The 19,188-nt window shown below is 48.1% G+C and overlaps 1 protein-coding gene across 1 annotated transcript; it reads right to left on the reverse strand.

Annotated features, from left to right (window-relative positions):
• Window positions 1-1,708: 1,708 nt before the first annotated feature.
• Bbs1 (Bardet-Biedl syndrome 1) lies at window positions 1,709-18,471 on the reverse strand. Its single transcript, XM_050137584.1, has 17 exons — window positions 18,401-18,471; window positions 18,031-18,107; window positions 17,899-17,933; window positions 15,672-15,944; window positions 15,107-15,153; window positions 14,975-15,013; window positions 14,803-14,875; window positions 13,127-13,258; window positions 11,558-11,664; window positions 10,099-10,219; window positions 9,809-9,967; window positions 7,683-7,752; window positions 6,978-7,136; window positions 4,899-5,032; window positions 3,551-3,685; window positions 2,844-2,930; window positions 1,709-2,599 (listed from the first exon to the last, which is right to left on the reverse strand). Exons 1-17 carry the CDS (start codon window positions 18,445-18,447, stop codon window positions 2,513-2,515), a joined length of 1,782 nt encoding a protein of 593 aa, XP_049993541.1. The 5' UTR covers window positions 18,448-18,471; the 3' UTR covers window positions 1,709-2,512.
• Window positions 18,472-19,188: the final 717 nt, after the last annotated feature.

Genomic DNA, 19,188 nt, shown 5'->3' on the forward strand with positions numbered 1-19,188 from the left:
GTATACACAGCAATGTCAGCAGGAAGTAAAGATGACCTAAAACATGGAGAGCAGGGTCTCGAGCACTAAAGCCTCATCTATTACAAAAACCAAAAGATAATGTCGGGGCTGGAGAAATGGCTCAGTGGTTAAGGACCCAGGTTCAGCTGCCAGCACCCACACTGGTAGCTCACAACCACCTGGAACTCCAGTTCCTAGGGATCCAAAACATCTTCTGGCCAGGCGGTGGTGGCGCATGCCTTTAATCCCAGCACTTGGATGGATCTGTGAGTTCTGGGCCAGCCTGGTCTACAGACTAGTTCCAGGACAGTCAGGGCTGTTACACAGAGACAAAACAACTGGCTGTTGCACAGGATGGTCCTGTGGAAGGAATGGGGAAAGGGCATTTATTTTATTTTAAAATCTATTCCATATTATTGCATGTGTGTGCTTCAAATTCAGTATTATGAAAAAAGATACAGACTCTTCTTATTCTTAATGTTCCCAATTTTCTAGTGCTCTCATTCCTGAGGAGCGGGCATTCCGCACTGTTTACGCTTATGTTCCTTTCTGTCCACACATTTCTTGCCAATGCACAGTATGACAGTGCTACAAGGTAGGGTCTTTCCTTTCTATCATCATGAATAGCGATGGAGAGTCCACATCAAATATTTTGGTTCTGACTTCACAGCTTGACTGGGGTGAAAGGGACTGGAATGTCACCTGACCCAATACACAGCCTGGCCCTGTGACAGCACAGCCCCACTCCATACCTGTGACAAGGGGCCCGTCACCTTCTTGAGCAGACCTGCCATCCCTGGTAAATTCTGTAGGTCGGGCTGGGATTTCTGACTGACAGCAACACTCCCTCCTCCTCTCATCTCTCCATCTCGTTTGACCTTCTGCTCATTCCAGCTGTGCCTCGGCTGGTTGAGGCAGGAAGAAACCCTTTGCTGTGTGCTCAGGCAGTCTGTCTGTGGGGGATGGGTGTAGTGGCTTAAATGAAGTCAGACAAAAATTGTAATAATATATACAGCTTTAATTGGGAAATAGACTTACAGAACCAAAAGTTCCAGCGGAGAACAGGAAAACAGAAGGGGAGGCGGGGAGCACACCTGCAATCTTTATAAGTAAAAAATATCCTCGGGGGACCCCACCCCCTGCAAGCAAGGTGATTGGCTGGGTCTCCCCTACAGATGGGCAATATGGGAAGGAGGATGGTCTAGGCCCATTGTCTCTTAGCCTAACTTCCAACATACTCTGGAAGGGTCAAGGTGGGCAGTGTCACTCTGGGCCCCAAGTGGACTCAGATGCTGTCACTGGGCAGTACTGGCCAAATTGGAGCCATTGGTCCTGTGAGCAAAAGTCATGCAGTTCAGTATAGCCTTTTTGGAATGTTTTTTTGCCTTACTCCCTAGGAGCTGCCAAGCTCTGATGATGTTAGAGCTGTTCGGAATTAATCCAGTTAAACTCTTCTTTTACTGGAGAGAGGAAGAAGCCTGAGGAGGCAGGCCTGAGCTGTGTGCCACACACCAGGCTCAACCTGGTCAGACAAGAGAAAATGTTGGTCTCCATGGAGCAGGGCCCGATTCTCAAATTGTTCAGAATGGTCTTTGAGGAGGGCCAGGGGCCGCTGGCATCTGAATACACCTTTAGTCTTCTGCTTCATTCTAGACCCCTAATGTGCACCTTTTCCAGGAACCTCATGCATATTTTTGCCACGGCACAGAAAACATTCCACCCTCTGGACCATTTGGGCTAAGTGTATCCTCACAGGTACTGGTTGGCATCTGCTTCTTGGGTCTGCCTCAAGCCACCAGCCCTAGCTCTGCTATCTAGCTTGGTATTCCATTTCAGGAATGATGTCTCTGGACTCGACTCGAGCATTCAGGTCAGGAGCAGCTGCTGTGTGGGAGCTCTGGCTGCGGCTGGGACCTCCAGCTCCTCACATGGATCCCCTCTACCTCTTGCACCCCTCCTCTGGCAATCTTTGTGGCTAGTCTCAGATTGTGGACAGAGCCCTGTGCTCCTGAGCAGCACGGTAGAAAAGTAGAGCCCCTCATTCACGAGGAATGCTTAGTACAAGTGCCTGCAAGCTAAGCTGGCAGAAACCTTAAAGGGCAGCAGGGGCTGTATCAGCCGAATTCCCAGGCCAATCAACGCCCTGAGCAATTGTGTTCTTGATCTGAAACAGATGGGTGGAAGGAAGGACTGGGCCTCTGCTCACTTTGATCACCTCAGTTCTCTTCTTGGGACCTGGGGAGATTTCTTTAAAGAGCTGGGGAGAGTGGCAGGCAGCAGGAATTGTGGGACAGTGCTCAGGAGGGTTCTGAGGGAGGAGGAGCTGATTCTGAGCACCCCCTGTCTTGTGGCTCAGGCCCAGAGGCAAAAGTGGGGAGCAGAGACTGTTTCAGAGAGGAACAGGAAGCTGAAGCCTCAGTACCCCGCTGTGTGGGGGTATGGCCTGGGGACACTGGAAGTCACTGGATCTGGCTGGCTCCTTTCTGTGAAGGCTTGAGTGTTGGCCCAGGGCTCAAGCAGCTGCCAGCCCCTCACTCACAGGCATGTTGATGTGGGCACTCAGCAGGGGTGCACTCTGGCCTTCTCGGAGCACCAGCACCTACAGAGAAGACATGGTGGAGGGGGCACACACCTTGACCTCTCCTCTTTGCTAACACCAAATCTTCTGTCTGTGCTGGCTCAAAAGATAGGCTACCAGCCTGTCTGTCACAGGATGGGAAGGCTGGGAGCCTCTGCTGCGCTGACATATCCCATGCAGCCCAAAGCCCCAGAGTCCTGCCCACCCTCACCCTACTGTCTTCCCCAGGATCCCACTTGCCTCCGAACACCAAAGAGCAACCTACCTTGATCATGTCTGAGATGCCCTTGCTACTGAGACTCTCCACAAAGGTCTCCAGTGGGTAACTGAGTCCTGGCACCAACATAGGAACCTATGTTTGGGAGACAAAAATAAACTCGTCCTCAAAGCCCACATACTCAGTGTATACCCAGTGTTTGGCAGCCTTCACAGCATTTGTGCCTCTCCACTGGGCTTTAGCCTGGGCAGGCATGCCTGGCCAGAGCCAGGGAACAAGGGGAAGGGAGGGGAAGTGCATGGCAGGTCCATGTGTCTGTGGTGAATCCCAGACCTCTCCACAGCTACCAAGGCCAAAGTTAATTCCTCCCTATTCAAGAGTCTTGGTTATTGCTTTTCCCAACTTGAGGACACCTCAGGGCCTGGGGGAAACCTGAACCTTTGCTTCTGTAGAAAGGGCAGAGCAGCTCCTGTTCTCCAGCAGGAACAGCTGGAAGCAGCATGAGTTCTGGAGCTCCCTACCCTCAACAGCATGGGGGAGGGCAGAGGCGGCACTCACTCTGCTCTTTTCCATCCCCTCTGTGTGGCTACCTGGAGTCTTTAACTGGGAAAAAGGCAGTAGAGGCAGGAGCTGAGTCTGGTCTCTGGCTTGGGTCGGTCTGCTGGCCACTCCCTTATCTCAACCTAAAGGCTAGGGGCACCTTGTCAGCCCCAGTCCTGACTGTTGGAGCCCATGTCAACGTGGAGACCCAGTACCTTGAAGAAGGCCCGGGGCAGGGAATAGAGTGTCTCGTTGTACAAGAAGCAGACCTGCAGCCCCAGTACTGGCCGAGCTGTTGAGGTATTCTGTAGGTGAAGTGTGAGCTTAAAGGTAGGGCCCAGGCCTTGAACCTGTGGAAAGAGTAGATGGAGAGGCCCTTAGGACCTATTGGCCGTGCACACTGAATACCACTCCTTGCCTGCTGCTTCCCCATCAATACTGTCAAGCCAGCATTTTTCAATTCTGTCCACCTGCTTCTTAAGAGCACAGAAGCCCAGAGGTGTACAGGATAGCAAAGGCACAGATCAGGGAAGCTCTTGATGGAGTCTCGAGAGTTGAAGTAAAGTTGGCTGGGCACTGCAGCTGTGCCATCAGTGACCTCAGGGCCTGACGGCCTTCTAGGCTCATCCCAGAGGCTCAATGCCCCATTCTCAGGGGCTCTGTAACCCTTTCTTCTGTATCTAGCCCCTCTCTTCAGAAAGGAAACAACTGAAGCTGGCATGGCGGTGCAGGCCTTTATCTTAGCACTTGGGAAGCAGACACAGGCAGATCTCTGAATTTAAGGCCAGCCTGGTCTACAGAGTGAGTTCCAGGACAGCCAGGGCTACACGGAGAAACCCTGTCTTAGAGAAACAGGGAAGAAGAAGAAGAAAATAAAAGGAGCAAGTAGAATTTGGGAGGCTCTGACAACTCAGGCTCCCTGAGAAGTGACTGGGGCCCTATGGGCCTTGAGATTGCTTGTGTATGCATGTGTATGTCTGTATTATGTCTTGTGTGTATGTCTGTATTTGTGTATCTGTGTGTGTGTCTCTGTGTCTATGTCTGCATGTGTATGTATATGTGTCTGTATGTGTGTGTCTGTCTGTGTGTGTCTATGTCTGCATGTGTATGTATATGTGTCTGTATGTGTGTGTCTGTGTGTACATGCCCTGGTCACCTAGGGTCAGGTCATGGTGCCCCTTCCTGCACCAGGCAGTCCTATTCCCTTAGGCTGTCCATGCCAACAAAAGTCTTCCCTCCCATTTTAACTACTCTGTGCTCATATCCCACTCCAGCTTAGGAGTTTGTTTGAGGTACAGCATGGAACAGGGGAGTATGTACCCCTCAGTAGCCAACCACAGAGAGGACAGTATAGAAGACTGAACAGCCCTCCTGAGGAGCAGTACAGGAGGTAAGAACAGTCCTCTCAGGAGGACAGGGCCTCAGTCTCTAGATCTGTGGGGAGGTGAGAAAGGAGCACAGGGCTAGGTAGTGGGTTGGCATTGGCTCTGGGCGCTTACCTGCACGGCAGGAGGAACCCACTCACCCCGTCTGTCCCTAATGTCCCTACACCTGGGTGCTTACCACAGCATGCAGCTTGAGTGGCTCCCGAGATGTGGTTGACATGGGGCTCAGGCTGGACTCCAGGGCCTGTACATAGGCTCTGGCAGCCCGCAGGCGCAGCAGGTAGAGGTCTGTCTGGAAGGTTCGGTGCATGGCTGCAGGGGAACACAAAGGCTGAATGAAGCAGTGGAGGGGACAACACTCTTGTTCAGAGTACCTGAAGAACAGAGAAGGCGGGAAGGGTAAGGCCTGAAGAAGCTGGGAATACAGGGGTAGGAAGTGCCACACTGGATGCTGTGGCCCATACCCTATTTCCTCCTAATCTCGCTCCCTACCCCAGGCTCCTTCTGTCTAGCCCCCAAGGCTGGTCTTGACCTTTGTCTTCTCACCCACCATTCTTGATCTCTGGATAATACAGGGCCTGCTCTGAATCTGGCTGCCCCAAAGAACATCAGTTTCCAGCTCCTTAAGGCTTTAGACTTGCTCCCATATCCACATGCCAAGCTCCAGATGTGCAGACACAGTTGTGTGATGTGTCCCCAGCAGCTCATGGGGGCCCAGGCTGCCTCAGTTTTGGTCATCTCCACCCGAGATGCCATCCACACCATGTTCAACATAACAGAAACCAGCCTCACCCTGACTCACTTGCTATACCTGCCTACCCACTGGACACTATCCCCAAGTCCCCTTGGTTCATCTCTTACCCCTAACCGTTTGCCAGGAGCAGATGACCCTTCTTCAAATCCCCCTCTACAGACAGCCACAGCCACATTCTAACTGCCTTGGTGCTGGTTTTTAGTCAGGTCTCACTATGTAACCAAGGCTGACCACGAACTTGATACCCACCTTCCACCTTCCAAGTGCTGGGATTATAAGGGTGTGCCACCACATCCATCATGATGACAGTTTTAGTTTTCTTTACTAGACTCTGTACATCTTCTCATTGTGTTTATTTCCAGGGGTTTCTTTGCTATGACCTTTTTCTGTCATATTTGCCAGTCAGACATTATTGGCACATATAAAAAACATCTTGCTGGGGGCTGGAGAGATGGCTCAGTGGTTAAGAGCATTGCTTGCTCTTCCAAAGGTCCTGAGTTCAATTCCCAGCAACCACATGGTGGCTCACAACCATCTGTAATGGGGTCTGGTGCCCTCTTCTGGCCTGCAGGCATACACACAGACAGAATATTGTATACATAATAAATAAATAAATATTTTAAAAAAAAAAAAAAAAAAAAAAAAAAAAAAAAAACATCTTGGGATTTTCAATATCTATCTATTTATTTTTAATGTGTCTCTGTGTGTGCCTACATGTGGGTATGTGCACATGAGTGTAGCACCTGTAGAGGCCAGAAGAGGGCATCAGACCCACTGAAAAGGCCTTAAGATGATTATGAGCTGCCAGATGGGTGCTGGGACTCAAACTTGGGTCCTATGGAAGAGTAGCTAGTGCCCTTCACTGCTGAGCTATCTCTCCAGCCCAAGATTATGAGATTTCAAGAGTTTAAATCTGGTCATCTGATAGAACTTAACTCCCTACTGAATTTTTTGACACTTTATCCATTGTTTCATTTACATGTTTTGCTGGGTTTTGTTTGGTTTGGTTTTGAGACAAGGTCTTACTATGTAACTCTTCTGACCTCAGTCTCATAGAGATCCGCCCTCTCTGCCCGTCCCCCATGCCACCATCATGCCCAGCAGTATTTTTTACTCCCTTGCTTGTGCTCCAGCAGCCCCTGGAAGAAAGCATCTAGCACACAACATCAAGTTGGCCGGATGGACTGAGCTTCCAAGCTAGGGGATAGCCCAGTTCAAGACGCACAGTATGCGTGGTATCATCACAGGTAATGAATGAGCGGGTGAACAGGAAAACTTAACAAGAATCCTGGCGAATTTCTCCTTTTCTCTTGAGAATTCCTGCATCTGGAAGTAACCGCTGGCTCTGGATGCTAAGAGCCCCTGATTCTCACCACCAGCACCCTCTGCCTTGAGGGTTAGTTTGCTACTTGACGGCTATACTCTGACCTTTCCCGTTGGCTAAGGTTTCTCTCATGTTCTAGGCACCCAGTGGGATTCTCTGTGTTCTTCCCTGAGTCTTACCAGTGCCAGCTTCCCGCTCTCGCAGGGTCTGATCCACATATAGCCGGGTCTTTCGGGGCACGTTGAGTTTTGTGGTCTGTGCAAGTGGTGGGCCCATCTCACCTGTCCCTTCTACAAACACTGCTGTACGCTTCAGGATCTTAATGATCAGGCCACCACCTGAAAAGCGGGCAAAAAAAACATATTCATTCTCCTGTCCTACCCCACATTCTCATTCTTCCCAAAACAATTCCACTCATGCCTTCCTGACGAGGCTCACTTTCTAGATGGAATGGAGTATCTCAAGTCTGTCTTTTCTCCTGAAGAAGGGACCCATGTGGCTTAGGAAAGCCTCGAACTCCGTGTCAAAACATGACTTCGACCACTTGCTCCACCTTCCCAAGTGCTGCTATTAGTGTGTGTGACAGCGCCCTCGGCTTCCAGCATCTCCTATCACTAATCCACTCATTCAGACAGCAGCTGTGTATAAAGCACTGTGATGTTTTTGGCACTATGATGGGTGCTGAGGGTGCTGGCTAAGTGCAGAGGCAGCAGCTTGACCAGGATTAGCGTCTACGCAGAAAAATCCAACTGCTGATGAGCTGATGCACGTTACACGGGACATGTCTGCAGGATTTCCACCGGCCATCTTTTCACCCCCTTCCCCCCCAGTCTCATCCTCTTCACTGCAGGCGCGCCCCACCCTTCCCAGGTCTGAGTCCTCACCTCGAGTAGTCATGATGAGGGTGTTGTCCTCTCGACCGTATCGGCCAAAGCAAAGGCTGGTTACTGCATCCTATGTGGACAAACCAGATTTTACCTGGGAAAATACCTTGAGAAGCAAAGCAAGATGGGCTGGAGGGGAGAGCCCAGATGGAAGTGAAAATGGTTAAGATATGAAGAAAAGCTATAGCAGTGTTGCCTTGGAAATATTTCTTGGGTTATTCATCTCCCTTCCAACCTCACTGGCCCTGCTGAAGTTCCACACTTAGCCCTCTTTTGGGGTGGCCTTCTAATCAGTCTCTTGGGCCACCTTGTCTGTGTCTCTTGTCTCCACTGTGTCCTTGGTGGCCTCTACTGCCTTTCAAAATTACAAACTTACAATGGCTTTTGCTCTTCTGGGCAGGATATTTAAAGTCTTCCACATCAGACTCCAATCTATTGTACCCAGTTTTCTCCTCTTTATTCTCCTAACTTCCTACCCTCCCGGTACTACCAGGCCCAAACACTACTTTCAGATTTTATATAGTGATCATAAAACCACTTAGATTTTGGCATTAAGAATGTTCATGTGGGGCTGGGCAGTGGTGGCCTTTAATCCCAGTACTTGGGAGGCAGAGGCAGGCGAATCTCTGTGAGTTCGAGGCCAGCCTGGTCTATAAGAGCCAGTTCCAGGAGAGGCTCTAATGCTACAGAGAAACCCTGTCTTGAAAAACAAACAAACAAAAGGGATGTTCATGTGGGGCTGGTGAGATGGTTCAGAGGGTAAAAGCTCTTACTGTACAAGTCTGGCAACCTGAGTTCAATCCCCAGAGCCCACAAGGGCAGGAGCGCTCATCCCTAAAACTTGTCCTCTGGTCTCCAAAATGCTCACCCTGGCACATGCACATATGGGAAATACATATATCTAAAAAAAATCTATCTATCTATCTATCTATCTATCTATCTATCTATCTATCTATCATCTATATAAAGAACCCTAGAACTGGTGAAATGGATCAGCAGTTAAAAGCACTGGCTGCTTTATCAGAGGACTCAGGTTTGTTTTGCAGTGTCCACATGGTGGCCTGTAACTCCAGATCCAGAGGATCCTACGTCTTCTTCTGGCCTCTGTGGGACTGTGCACTTGTGGTGCAAAGACATGCATGCAGGCAAACAGCCATACACACAAAATTAACTTAATAAAAAAAAATCCTAATTGGTTATTCAATACCAAGTAGTCAGCCCTGAAATCATACACATACTAAAATGGGTTGATCAGATTGTAAGTGTGTGTGTGTGTGTGTGTGTGTGTGTGTGTAAAACAATTAACAGCTAAAGAGAGAGGCCACAATTTTGAGAGGGAGCAAGGAAGATGGGTTGGAGGGAAAGAGACAATTATGTAATTATATTTTAATAATAATAATAATAAAGAGCAGAGCATAGTGGCATAGGCTTTTAATGCCAGCACTCAGGAGGCAAAGGCAGGCAGATCCCTGTGAGTTAGAGGCCAACTTGGTCCATAAAGTGAGGTCCAGGTCAGCTAGCGCTACACAATGAGACCATCGCAAAAAAAAAAAAAAAGAGCTTTTATGCCCCCCTCAGCCTTCGTACATGCTGTTCTCTAGAATGTTCCTCTGCCATTCATCCACTTGGAAAACCAATTTGTCATACCTCATGTGGCAACTGTCCACATCATGATAGGTTCAACCATTATTTCTGAGACTTGTCCCTATGAGTCAGGAGAGGCAGGGAAGAAGCAGGGCTAGATAGATGGGGAGGGGCTGATGAGGCCCCACCCAAGCTAAGGAGCTACTGGCAGTCAATGGCTGCTGGAGGCAGGGGAATCATTTTTCTTCAGGGGTGTAAGCCACCAGTAAGTCATCCATAAGTCAGTAAATACACTCACCCCACACACATGCCAACAGTCCTCATTAATTCAGTGGGTTATTAAAAAAACCATGAAAGCAGAAGAGACCTGTTGCAGGAAAGGGTATCAGAGGGAGTTAGGGAGTTAAATGTGGAATGTGGGTGAATGAGATCAACTACATACATATATGAAACTGTCAAAGATTAAATAAATTATAAAAGCGGGGGGGGGGGGGGGGGCAGGGGTAGGGAAGAGCCAGCGGCAATGCTGGAGGTATGCTTACAGGGGCATGGATGACATTAAGCAGGGCCTTGTCACGGTAAATGCGGACTTCCCCATTGGCCAGAGCAGCCATGACAGCTTGCAGGCCCCGGGAACGCTGATCCAGGAGATTCATGGTCAGGATAGCTGCAGGCATCTGCACTGTCCACAGCTTCTTACCCTAGCAAGAAACAGCCAGTATGTCTGTAGGGAGCTCAGGGCCTCAAGTGGAAAGAAAGGGCAGCTGGAGCAGCAGGGTAGGGTTCATAGGGCAGACGGTGTCGAGGGGGAAGGGCTTGCCAGAGACCACACCTTGTGGGTGAAGCCATGCAGGCTCTCCTGAGTGCTGCCCACCACCAGGGTCTTGTGTACCCGGACCAGCCCCACAGGCTGGGCACTCAACTCGATGCAGTATTTGGGGTGTTTGGAGTCTCTGTGGAATAAACACACAATTGCTGCCTAGAGAAGCCTTGCCTCTATGTCTTGGGCTGACCCATCCCTCCTAAGCACCCCCAGATTAACCTGAAAGCAGCCCTGGTCCTGAGTAGGTGATGGGATTATTTCTCCATCTACCACTTTGTAGATGTGTGACCCTGGATAACACCAGCTGTTTTCCTACCCTGTCTCTTCCTGCCCTCACAATGGTGACAAGTGTCACAGCTGGGACGTCAGAGTTGTGGTGCGTTTACCTTAGAGTGGTCTAGTGCTATTGGACCCAGGAAGTTCACTGCTCATCACTAAAAGGCAGCACACTTACTGTTGATGTCCCCTTCAGCTTTCCTGTCTCTCCACCTTAGTTCTCCTTTTCCAGAAGGAACTGTTAATTCCTGATGAAAATCCTATAAAATCCTAATCTCTTCATTCACTTCCCATTGGTCACAGCTTAAATTCCTGCACAGCTTTAAGTCTATACCATCTGGCTAAACTCTTGTCACTGCCAGGAAAGTATCAGAACTATTTCAGTGACAGACAAAGTTGGTCTACTTTGAACATGGAAGACCACTGTAGCAGCTTAATAATAATGAAAACCATTTAAGTGGACACCAAGACCAAGTGGCATGGTACATACTCCATACATGTATTTACAGATGTAATTTCCTTTCCCAGAAATCACCCTACTGGGCAATGCTTTTCAACACGGGCCGTGGCCCACTTTTCTTCCGGCCAGCCAATGACTGTGAGTCTTCACTGGCTTCTGGGCTCTTTCTTTGGCCAGGGTTGGTGCAGATTCCTGGGATCCAGGAAGTCTCCCTTCTTAGCCTTCCAAATGTTGGGATCACAGGTGCACACCCCTTCAAGCCACCACACAGGTGATGTTTCTCTTCCCACTCAGCCTCCATTGCTCCTACAAAGCTCTCATCTAACTTGCAATATCTTTGATCTTTGTCTTCCCCAGCATCCCACTCAGCATCCCACTCAGCATATCCCTACACCCTGTACAGTGCTGAATGATGAGCAGATGCGCAATCAGTGTCTTGGGTGAAAAGGCTGTCTGGAATATCAAACCAATGCATGCGTCCATCACATACATTATAAAACAATCTAACAAACACAAGAGACTGCATCTGTCCCCTCCACCTCTGACCACACTGTTCATGGATGACCTCCATCGTGCCAGGCTCTCACTTTGCCAGCCTCCTCCCCCGACTTCTGCTCTCACCAATTCAACCTCCTTTATGGATTCTCATATCTTTTCAATCCCAAAATTCAGCCCCCAAACCTCCTGTTCATCTTGCAAGTCTCTGAAACCACCAGGTCTCTCTGTGGCTACCTTCTCAGGATATAGACGCTCCCATTTCGGCAGGCAGCAGTCAGCCGGAACTCCACATCAAACTGGCCGGAAACTTCCAGGAAGACAGGGACACTGGGTAGGCTCATCTGCAGAGAAAAGGCTCAAAACATACTGACCATAGTTGGAAGAAACTGTTAATTCTTGATTAAAATCCTAATCGCTTAATTCACTTCCCATTGATCATTCACTTCCCATTCCTGCACAGCTATACCATCTGGCTAAACTCTGCCACCTCCAGGAAAGTATCAGAACTATTTAAGTGACATATAAAGTTGGCCTACTTTGTTTGAACATGGAAGACCACTGTAGCAGCATTAATAATAGTGAAAAACATTTAAGTGGACACCAAAAATCAAGTGGCAACATAAATACATCTATATATGTATTTACATAGAGAACGGCTATGTGGGACCTTTAATAGGGCTGATAGTGGGGCTGGAGAGATGGCTCAGAGGTTAAGAGCATTGCCTGCTCTTTCAAAGGACCTGAGCTCAATTCCCAGCAACCACATGGTGGCTCACAACCATCTGTAATGAGGTCTGGTGCCCTCTTCTGGCTTGTAGCATACACACAGACAGAATATTGTATACATAATAAATAAATAAATAAATAAATAAATAAATAAATAAATAAATAAATAAATATTTTTTTTTTAAAAAAAGAGCTGATAGAAAGCTGGGAGTGGTAATATATACCATAATACCAACACTTGGGAGATGGAGGCAGGAGGATCACAAGTCCAAGGCTACCCTGAGCTACACTGCAAAAAAAAAAAAAAAAAAAGGCAAAAATGAAACAAAAAGGTTGATGCGGTTTTGTAGACACAGGAGGTCACTGACATCACGCAGTAACGTGAAAAGAATGAACTGTTGGATGCTGTACACGAGCCTGCTTATCTAAGGCTGCTGTGCTGTTTGCATTTAACATCAACTTAGCAAAGCCTGGAACCACTTGTGCGGGGAGGTTCAGTTGAGAGGTACCTAGCTCAGATTGGTCTGTGGGCAATTGTCTTGATTGTTAACTGAGGTGGCAAGGCACCCCTTGAATGTGTACCAACTCAGTGTCCAGGCTCTGAACTGTTTGAGTGAAGAAAGCCAGCTGAAGATTAAGCACAGCAAGCAAACAACACGGGTGCATTCCTTTTTCTCTGCTCTAGACTGTGGACGTGAGGTGAGCAGCTGCTTGGCTTCCCTGAAGGGATAGCCTGTAACCTGGAGCTGTAATTCAAACCCTTTCTTCCCACAATGCTCTTTGTCGGGGTATTCTATCACAGCAGCAATAATGAAACTAGAACGGAAATATACCTCTGGATAAAATTATGTTTGACTCAAGTTAGGTAACGATGCCACATGTGAGGACATCTAGAAGGATCCTTGCTGAAGCGTTCATACTCGACCCAGTGGTGGTGAGCTCTTGGGATATCTATCTTTTTCTTTGTGCCTAACTACATGCTCTCATCCTCCTTCAGTGACTGGACACCACCACAACTGAGAGAACAAGAGTGCAGCCTGGACCTTGTACATAGCCAGGGACAGACCTGATACTGACCTTGGTCAGAATGGTGAAGGCCTCAGGGTCAAGTACCAGGAGCTCCTTGTTCTCAGTGCCCAGCACCAGACAGGACACTGCATCTTCGTCCGCCAGGTTCTTCTTCAGGGTCGTCATGGTGGTGATGACTGTCTGCAGAAGGACTCCACCATGTCCCCAGACACCCAGAGTCAGAGGCGTGAAGGAAAAGGGCAAAAGAGGAGGAGCAAGCATGAGGCGTGTCTGAATGTTAATGTCAAAAGTGTTTTTGCAACAAACCTAAATTCTTAACAACGAGTATTGTCTAAACTACTTATCAGCTATTCATATAGTCAAAACCAACATGGCCACATATTTGAGAGCAGAGTATGTGGCTCATACCTGTAATTTTTCAGCACTGGGGAAGCGGAGGCAAGAGGATTGCTGCATGTTCAAGTGAGCTTGGCTTACAAATCCAGTTACACAGTTCCAGGCCAGCTAGAACTACCTAGCAAGTCCTTATCTCAAAAATAAAACAAAAGAAAACTCTCTAAACAACAAACACATGTTTTAAAAGAAGATCCAAACTGGCCATGGTGGCGCACGCCTTTAATTCCAGTGCTCAGGAGGCAGAGGCAGCCGATCTCTGTGAATCTGAGACCAACCTAATCTACAGGGAGAGTTCCAGAATAGCCAGGACTACACAGAGAAATCCTGTCTCAAAACAAAACAAAACAGCAACCAAACCAAACCAGTGAAAGACATCACAAATAACCAATTAAACGATTAGTGAGCTACTAAAATTAGAGTTCTCGATGGCTGCTTAAGGCTCGAAATAAGGTGCTGCTCGAGAGAAGCAGCGAGAAAGGCAGTGTGAAAGAAACGAACGGAAACGGTAAGTGGGTGTCTCTAGGTAGCACAATCATCTTTATACTTCTGTTTTCTAAATATTCTGCAACAAAAATGTAACTACCTTCACCTTTAAGAAAATGTTTGATTCCGGGTGGTGGTGGCACAGGCCTTTAATCCCAGCACTCGGGAGGCAGAGGCAGGAGGATCTCTGGGAGTTCGAAGCCAGCCTGGTCTACAAGAGCTAGTTCCGGGATGGGCAACAAAGCTACAGAGAAACCCTGTCTCGAAAACCAAAAAAAAAAAAAAAAAAATTAAAAAAAAAAAGAAAGAAAATGTTTGATAATTAATATTATGTCCCAGCTGTTGATAGCTGTCCCTGTTAACTACAGATATAGACGGCACCTGCTGAGACCCTCGACCTGCAGTACGGCTGGAGGGAAAACCGCCGAGTGCCACTGGCCTGGCTGTGTTAGAACTGCTCATGTAGCACTCTCTCTCTCAAAGAGAGTATTTGGAGCTGGGGATATAGTTCCGGGGATACAGAAAATGCTTGCCTGGTAAGGAGGAGCTGAGTTTGACTCCCAGAAGCCATGCAAGAGATGCCAGGCAAGGTGACATGTTCCTGTAATACCAGTGCAGGGGAGGCAGGGACAGCTGGATTCCTGGGGCTTCCTGGCTGGCTGATGCAGACTAATTGGTGAGCTCTATGCCAAGAGCAACCTTATATCCAAGGAGACGGATGGCATCCCAGGGGACAGCACCTAAGGTCCTCTGGCCTCCACACACATACACCTCCACACACTAGCATACCCAATTTTAAGAATGTAAGCGCTTTTATAGGGCAATAAAAAGAGAAAGGGCATTACCTGCCGCTTGATAACCTTGGACTTGTGCTGGTTCACAAATGCTTCCATTTCACTCAGCTCCAGCTGCAGAAACCTGCACACATGTAGAACTAGCATCTGCATGCCATGCCCTGGCTGCCCCTGGGGCCAGGCCACAGACACCCCCTTTGCCCCACCTCCACACGACTCCTACCTGAGTGACTGTACAGACAAAGGCACCTCTGCCTTTTCCCTGCAATGAGAGTGGCCAAAATGGCAGCTTTAGTGAAGGTTCACAGGGGAGTTTTGGGATGAAGGCATGGAAAGCGAGGAAGTGGGCTCTCACCGGATGCCCTCCAGCATCTCCTTCAGGGTTAAGGGGTCGATCCGGTCCTGTGTTAGCATGGAAAGAAGGGAGAGCCTGTGAGCTCTAACAGCCATGTCTTAAGCCATGTCCTCAGCCAGCTCACTACGGCTATACCTGGGGACAAGAGTGGGTCTTCCTCCCCAGTTTTTTCCAACTCCCTGCTACGAACCCCGAGGCCAGTTTTTGAATTTGAATCCAGTTTCAGGATCATGTTAATGTCCATCATCCTCTTTACAGCTGCCTCCCCTAGGTATCCCTACTCCCCAGGGCTACCTCCCACTCACTCTAGTGAGCCTGTCCTTTCTTTGGTTTCCCTTCCCCCACAGGTAGAAAGGTATGTGGCTAGTGCAGAGGGATTCTCGGGCTCAGTGCCTCCCTGGAAGCTATTCCTTGGGGCTGAGCACATACATCTCACTGCTGCTGCCAGAGGTGGGCTATGGCCTACCTCCCGCTATTGGTCACTTGTGAGCCCACTCTTCTGAGAATCTGGTCCTCCTCATTCAATAGCTGCTATCTTTGCATTCTCGTTCCCTGGGCCACTTACCTCTTTGGCTTGGTTCCAAAGATCTTGTTCCAAAGGGTTTGGAGGTAACTGGGGCAGGCTGAACTTGAAGTAGGGTCTAAGATTCTTATATACATAGACACACGGTCCTGAAGCAAGCGCCAGGGCTGGTGTCCTGGGCTCATGCTGCTCCATGAGGAAGGTGGCAGCAGACGCTGGCAGGGCAGTCAGTGGGCTTTCGGTCAGCACTGTCGGGCCTTTCAGCACCTTCAAGCGGGGCTGCTGCCCACCTGGGCCAAGGTCTCCCACCACCAGCTGCAGGGACAAACCATTCAGCATAGCGGTCATTTCTTTAGGACCTTCTTAGGCTCAGCCTTTTTGTTGGTGCTTCCTAGTCCATCCTCACATTCACAAAGGTTTTGCTGTGGGCTTGGAAGAGCTATTGCCCTAGGAAAGCTCATTAGCCATTCTGAACTCAGGTTTCTCTCTTGCAAAACTGGACTATCTACCCCATGACACCTGGAGAAGATCAAATGAACTCTTCAATTATTTGAGCCTGGTGAGTATTCAGGGGTGGTAAATGAGTGGCTTACCCTTCATCACTCGTTCCTTTTCTTTTACTGTGGTGCTGGGGACTGAACCCAGGACTTTGAACACAGCTCACAAATGCCTCCATTTCACTCAGCTCCAGCTCAGCTCACAGTATCTAAACTAAGAGGCTGTGTGCTCACTCCGCAGCACATATACTAAAACTTGGACGACGTAGGGAAGATTATTAGCACAGTGTCTACTCAAAGATGACACACGGAAAATGGGCATGGTGGCCCCTGCCTTTAATCCTGGCACTTGGGAGGCAAAGGCAAATGGATGGATCTCTGTGAGTTTGAGTCCAATCTGAAACTTAATCTACATAGTGAGTTCCAAGACAGCCAAGAGTACTACACTGAGACTGTCTTAAAACAAAACAACAAAAAAAACCTAAACCAGTTTTGTGAACCATTTCTTATTTTTAAGCCCATTATTTTGTATAATAAACTAAAATAATTGAACAGTAACCATTAGACATAAAAATTGGGGGGCTGGAGAGATGGCTCAGAGGTTAAGAGCACTGATTGCTCTTCCAGGGAACCTGGATTCAATTCCCAGCACCCAGATGGTATCTCACAGTCATTTATAGTGGCATCTGATGCCCTCGTTTGGCATAAAGTTGATAGGACACTCATACATAGAATAAATAAATCTTTTAGGGGCTGGAGAGATGGCTCAGTGGTTAAGAGCATTGACTGCTTTTCCAGAGGTCCTGAGTTCAATTCCCAGCAACCACATGGTGGCTCACAGCCATCTATAATAAGATCTGGTGCCAACTTCTGTCTGCAGGGACATATGCAAGAAGAACATTGTATACATAATAAATAAATATTTAAAAAATCTTTTAAAGGACAAAAAGAAAAAACCCAAAAAATCCCCCAAAACAAGAATTGGGGCCTGCAGTGGCAAAGATACTTGTAACCATTCCTGATGACCTAAGTTTAATCACTGGAACCTACATGGGAGAGAACTGACTCTCAGAAGTTGTAACCCAACCGCCACACTTCATGTATCCTCCCAACCCTAAATAAATAAATAAAAATCTCAAAATTAACTTTCTTGCTATTTTTGTTTTCGGATGGGGATTGGGTTTTTGTTTGTTTGTTTTACTTTGTTTTGCTTATCCAGGCAGGGTCTCGATAGGTAGTTCTGGTTGGCCTCAAACTTGTCAGGCCAGTCTCAAATTCACAGAGATCCAACTGTCTCTATTGTCAAAATGCTGTGATTAAAGGCATGTACCACCACTCCAGTCCCCCAAATTAATTTTCAGAGAATTATATGTCTTGGCATCATAAGTCTACAGCACTTTGCTTTTTGCTTTATTTCTACAGATCAGGTTATAAAATTAATGCTCACTTTCTAAATTAAAAAGAAATTCCAGGGTTGGGGAGATGGCTCAGCAGTTAAGAGGACTGACTGCCCTTTCAGAGGACCCTGAATCAATCCCCAGTACCCAATATGGCAGCTCACAACTGTCTGTAACTCCAGTTCCAGGGGATCTGACACCCTCACACATACATGCAAGAAAAACACAAATGCACATAAAATAAAAATAAATAAATCATTAAAAGAAAGAAGTCCAACTAAATGCGTCTTTACAGTACTAGTGGGTTCCTGAGTATATTGAGCCTCTGCAAATCTCACTTCTGAGTTTTCCCCACTCAACTTTCTGATCGCCTACCTTGTACTCCCCATCGCCGTGCAAATCTGCCAGGGCTGGAAAACACAAACGGGTTGTGCTTGAGAATCCCAAAGCCTTCACCATTACCTGATCCTCCCACCCTCCTAGACATTCCTAGGTCTGGAGACTCACCCAAGCAGGAGGAGAAAGTGTGGATGTTGGCCATGGGGTCGTAGTGCGCGTCCAGCCATTTCGAATTGGCTTCGTTGCTGCGATGGGAAAGGAGAGCACAGTTGGAAAGTAAGCCCCATGGGAAAGGAAGAAAGCTGAGTAAGGTGACGCCTGAGACTGAGGGCACGGAGAAAGGGGAATATGGGATCAGTTAGCGCCCGGAGCATCAGCCAGTCACGGACACTCTTGGCCTTCGACTTTCTGTAACTGACTTCTAAACGGCCCCTTCCAGCACTTCCAGCGCTTTCCGAAAGCAAGAGCCCAGGACCTGGCACCAAAGCACCGTTTACTCATCTGAGGAAAAGGAAGGCGGAAGGACCCGGGATTTCACCTCTCAGTTCTCCCGCTGTCGGAATCCGAGGAAGGCGTCGCAGCCATCTTTCAGGGCGTCGCCGTGGCAACCACCTCCGCCGTAGCGCAACGCCCAATAATACCCGGACACCCGAAAGCACAGAAACAAACGTTCCGGGATGAAATTGTCCCGGCTGGAACCAAACAAGATAAACACCGGTTTCCTTGACGGCATTTTCCCTTGCAGTATTATTTTGATTTATGGTTTCTGCATCAATAACAGGGTCCTTGGCTTTGAGGCCTGAGGAGGAGCCCTTGTTGGGGGTTAAGACCAACAAAATAAACTGCCTCAATTTTTATAGTTAACCCAGTTGAAAAGGGTCATGTTCTGATTGTCATACTATAGAGGTTCAGGCTCTGAGAAGCAAACCACCAGGATTAAAAGGGTGGGATCTCAACTTGATGCGTTCTAGTTCTTAAGCTCCTGAAATATTTCCAAGCACAAGAACACTTGCTGCTCTTGCAGAGGATCCCGGTTTGCTTCTCAGACATGGCAGCTAGCAGTTTTGTAACTATAGTTCTAGGAGATCTAATGCCGTCTTCTAGCTTGTGCTTGTACCAGCACACAGTGTGAAAATGCATACATACACATAAAAACAAGTCTTAAGGGGCTGGAGAGATGGTTCAGCGGTTAAGAGCACTGACTGCTCTTCCAGAGGTCCTGAGTTCAATTCCCAGCAACCACATGGAGGTTCACAACCATCTGTAATGAGATCTGATGCCCTCTTCTGGTGTGCAGATAGAACACTGCATACACAATAAATATTT

The sequence above is a fragment of the Alexandromys fortis genome, unplaced genomic scaffold, assembly GCF_014885135.2.
Source record: "Alexandromys fortis isolate MF-2015 unplaced genomic scaffold, M_Fortis_MF-2015_v1.1 scaffold_3, whole genome shotgun sequence".
Classification (NCBI taxonomy): Eukaryota; Metazoa; Chordata; class Mammalia; order Rodentia; family Cricetidae; genus Alexandromys; species Alexandromys fortis.

Bases quoted from the DNA above. Each gene is read 5' to 3' on its own strand.
- Bbs1 (XM_050137584.1), bottom strand. From the start codon at position 18,447: ATGGCTGCGACGCCTTCCTCGGATTCCGACAGCGGGAGAACTGAGAG. The intron at 15,014-15,106 runs GTGAGAGCCCAC...CTCTCATTGCAG, and splicing joins GAGATGCTGGAGGGCATCCG to GGAAAAGGCAGAGGTGCCTT. The intron at 9,968-10,098 runs GTGTGGTCTCTG...GTTTCTTGCTAG, and splicing joins TGCATGGCTTCACCCACAAG to GGTAAGAAGCTGTGGACAGT.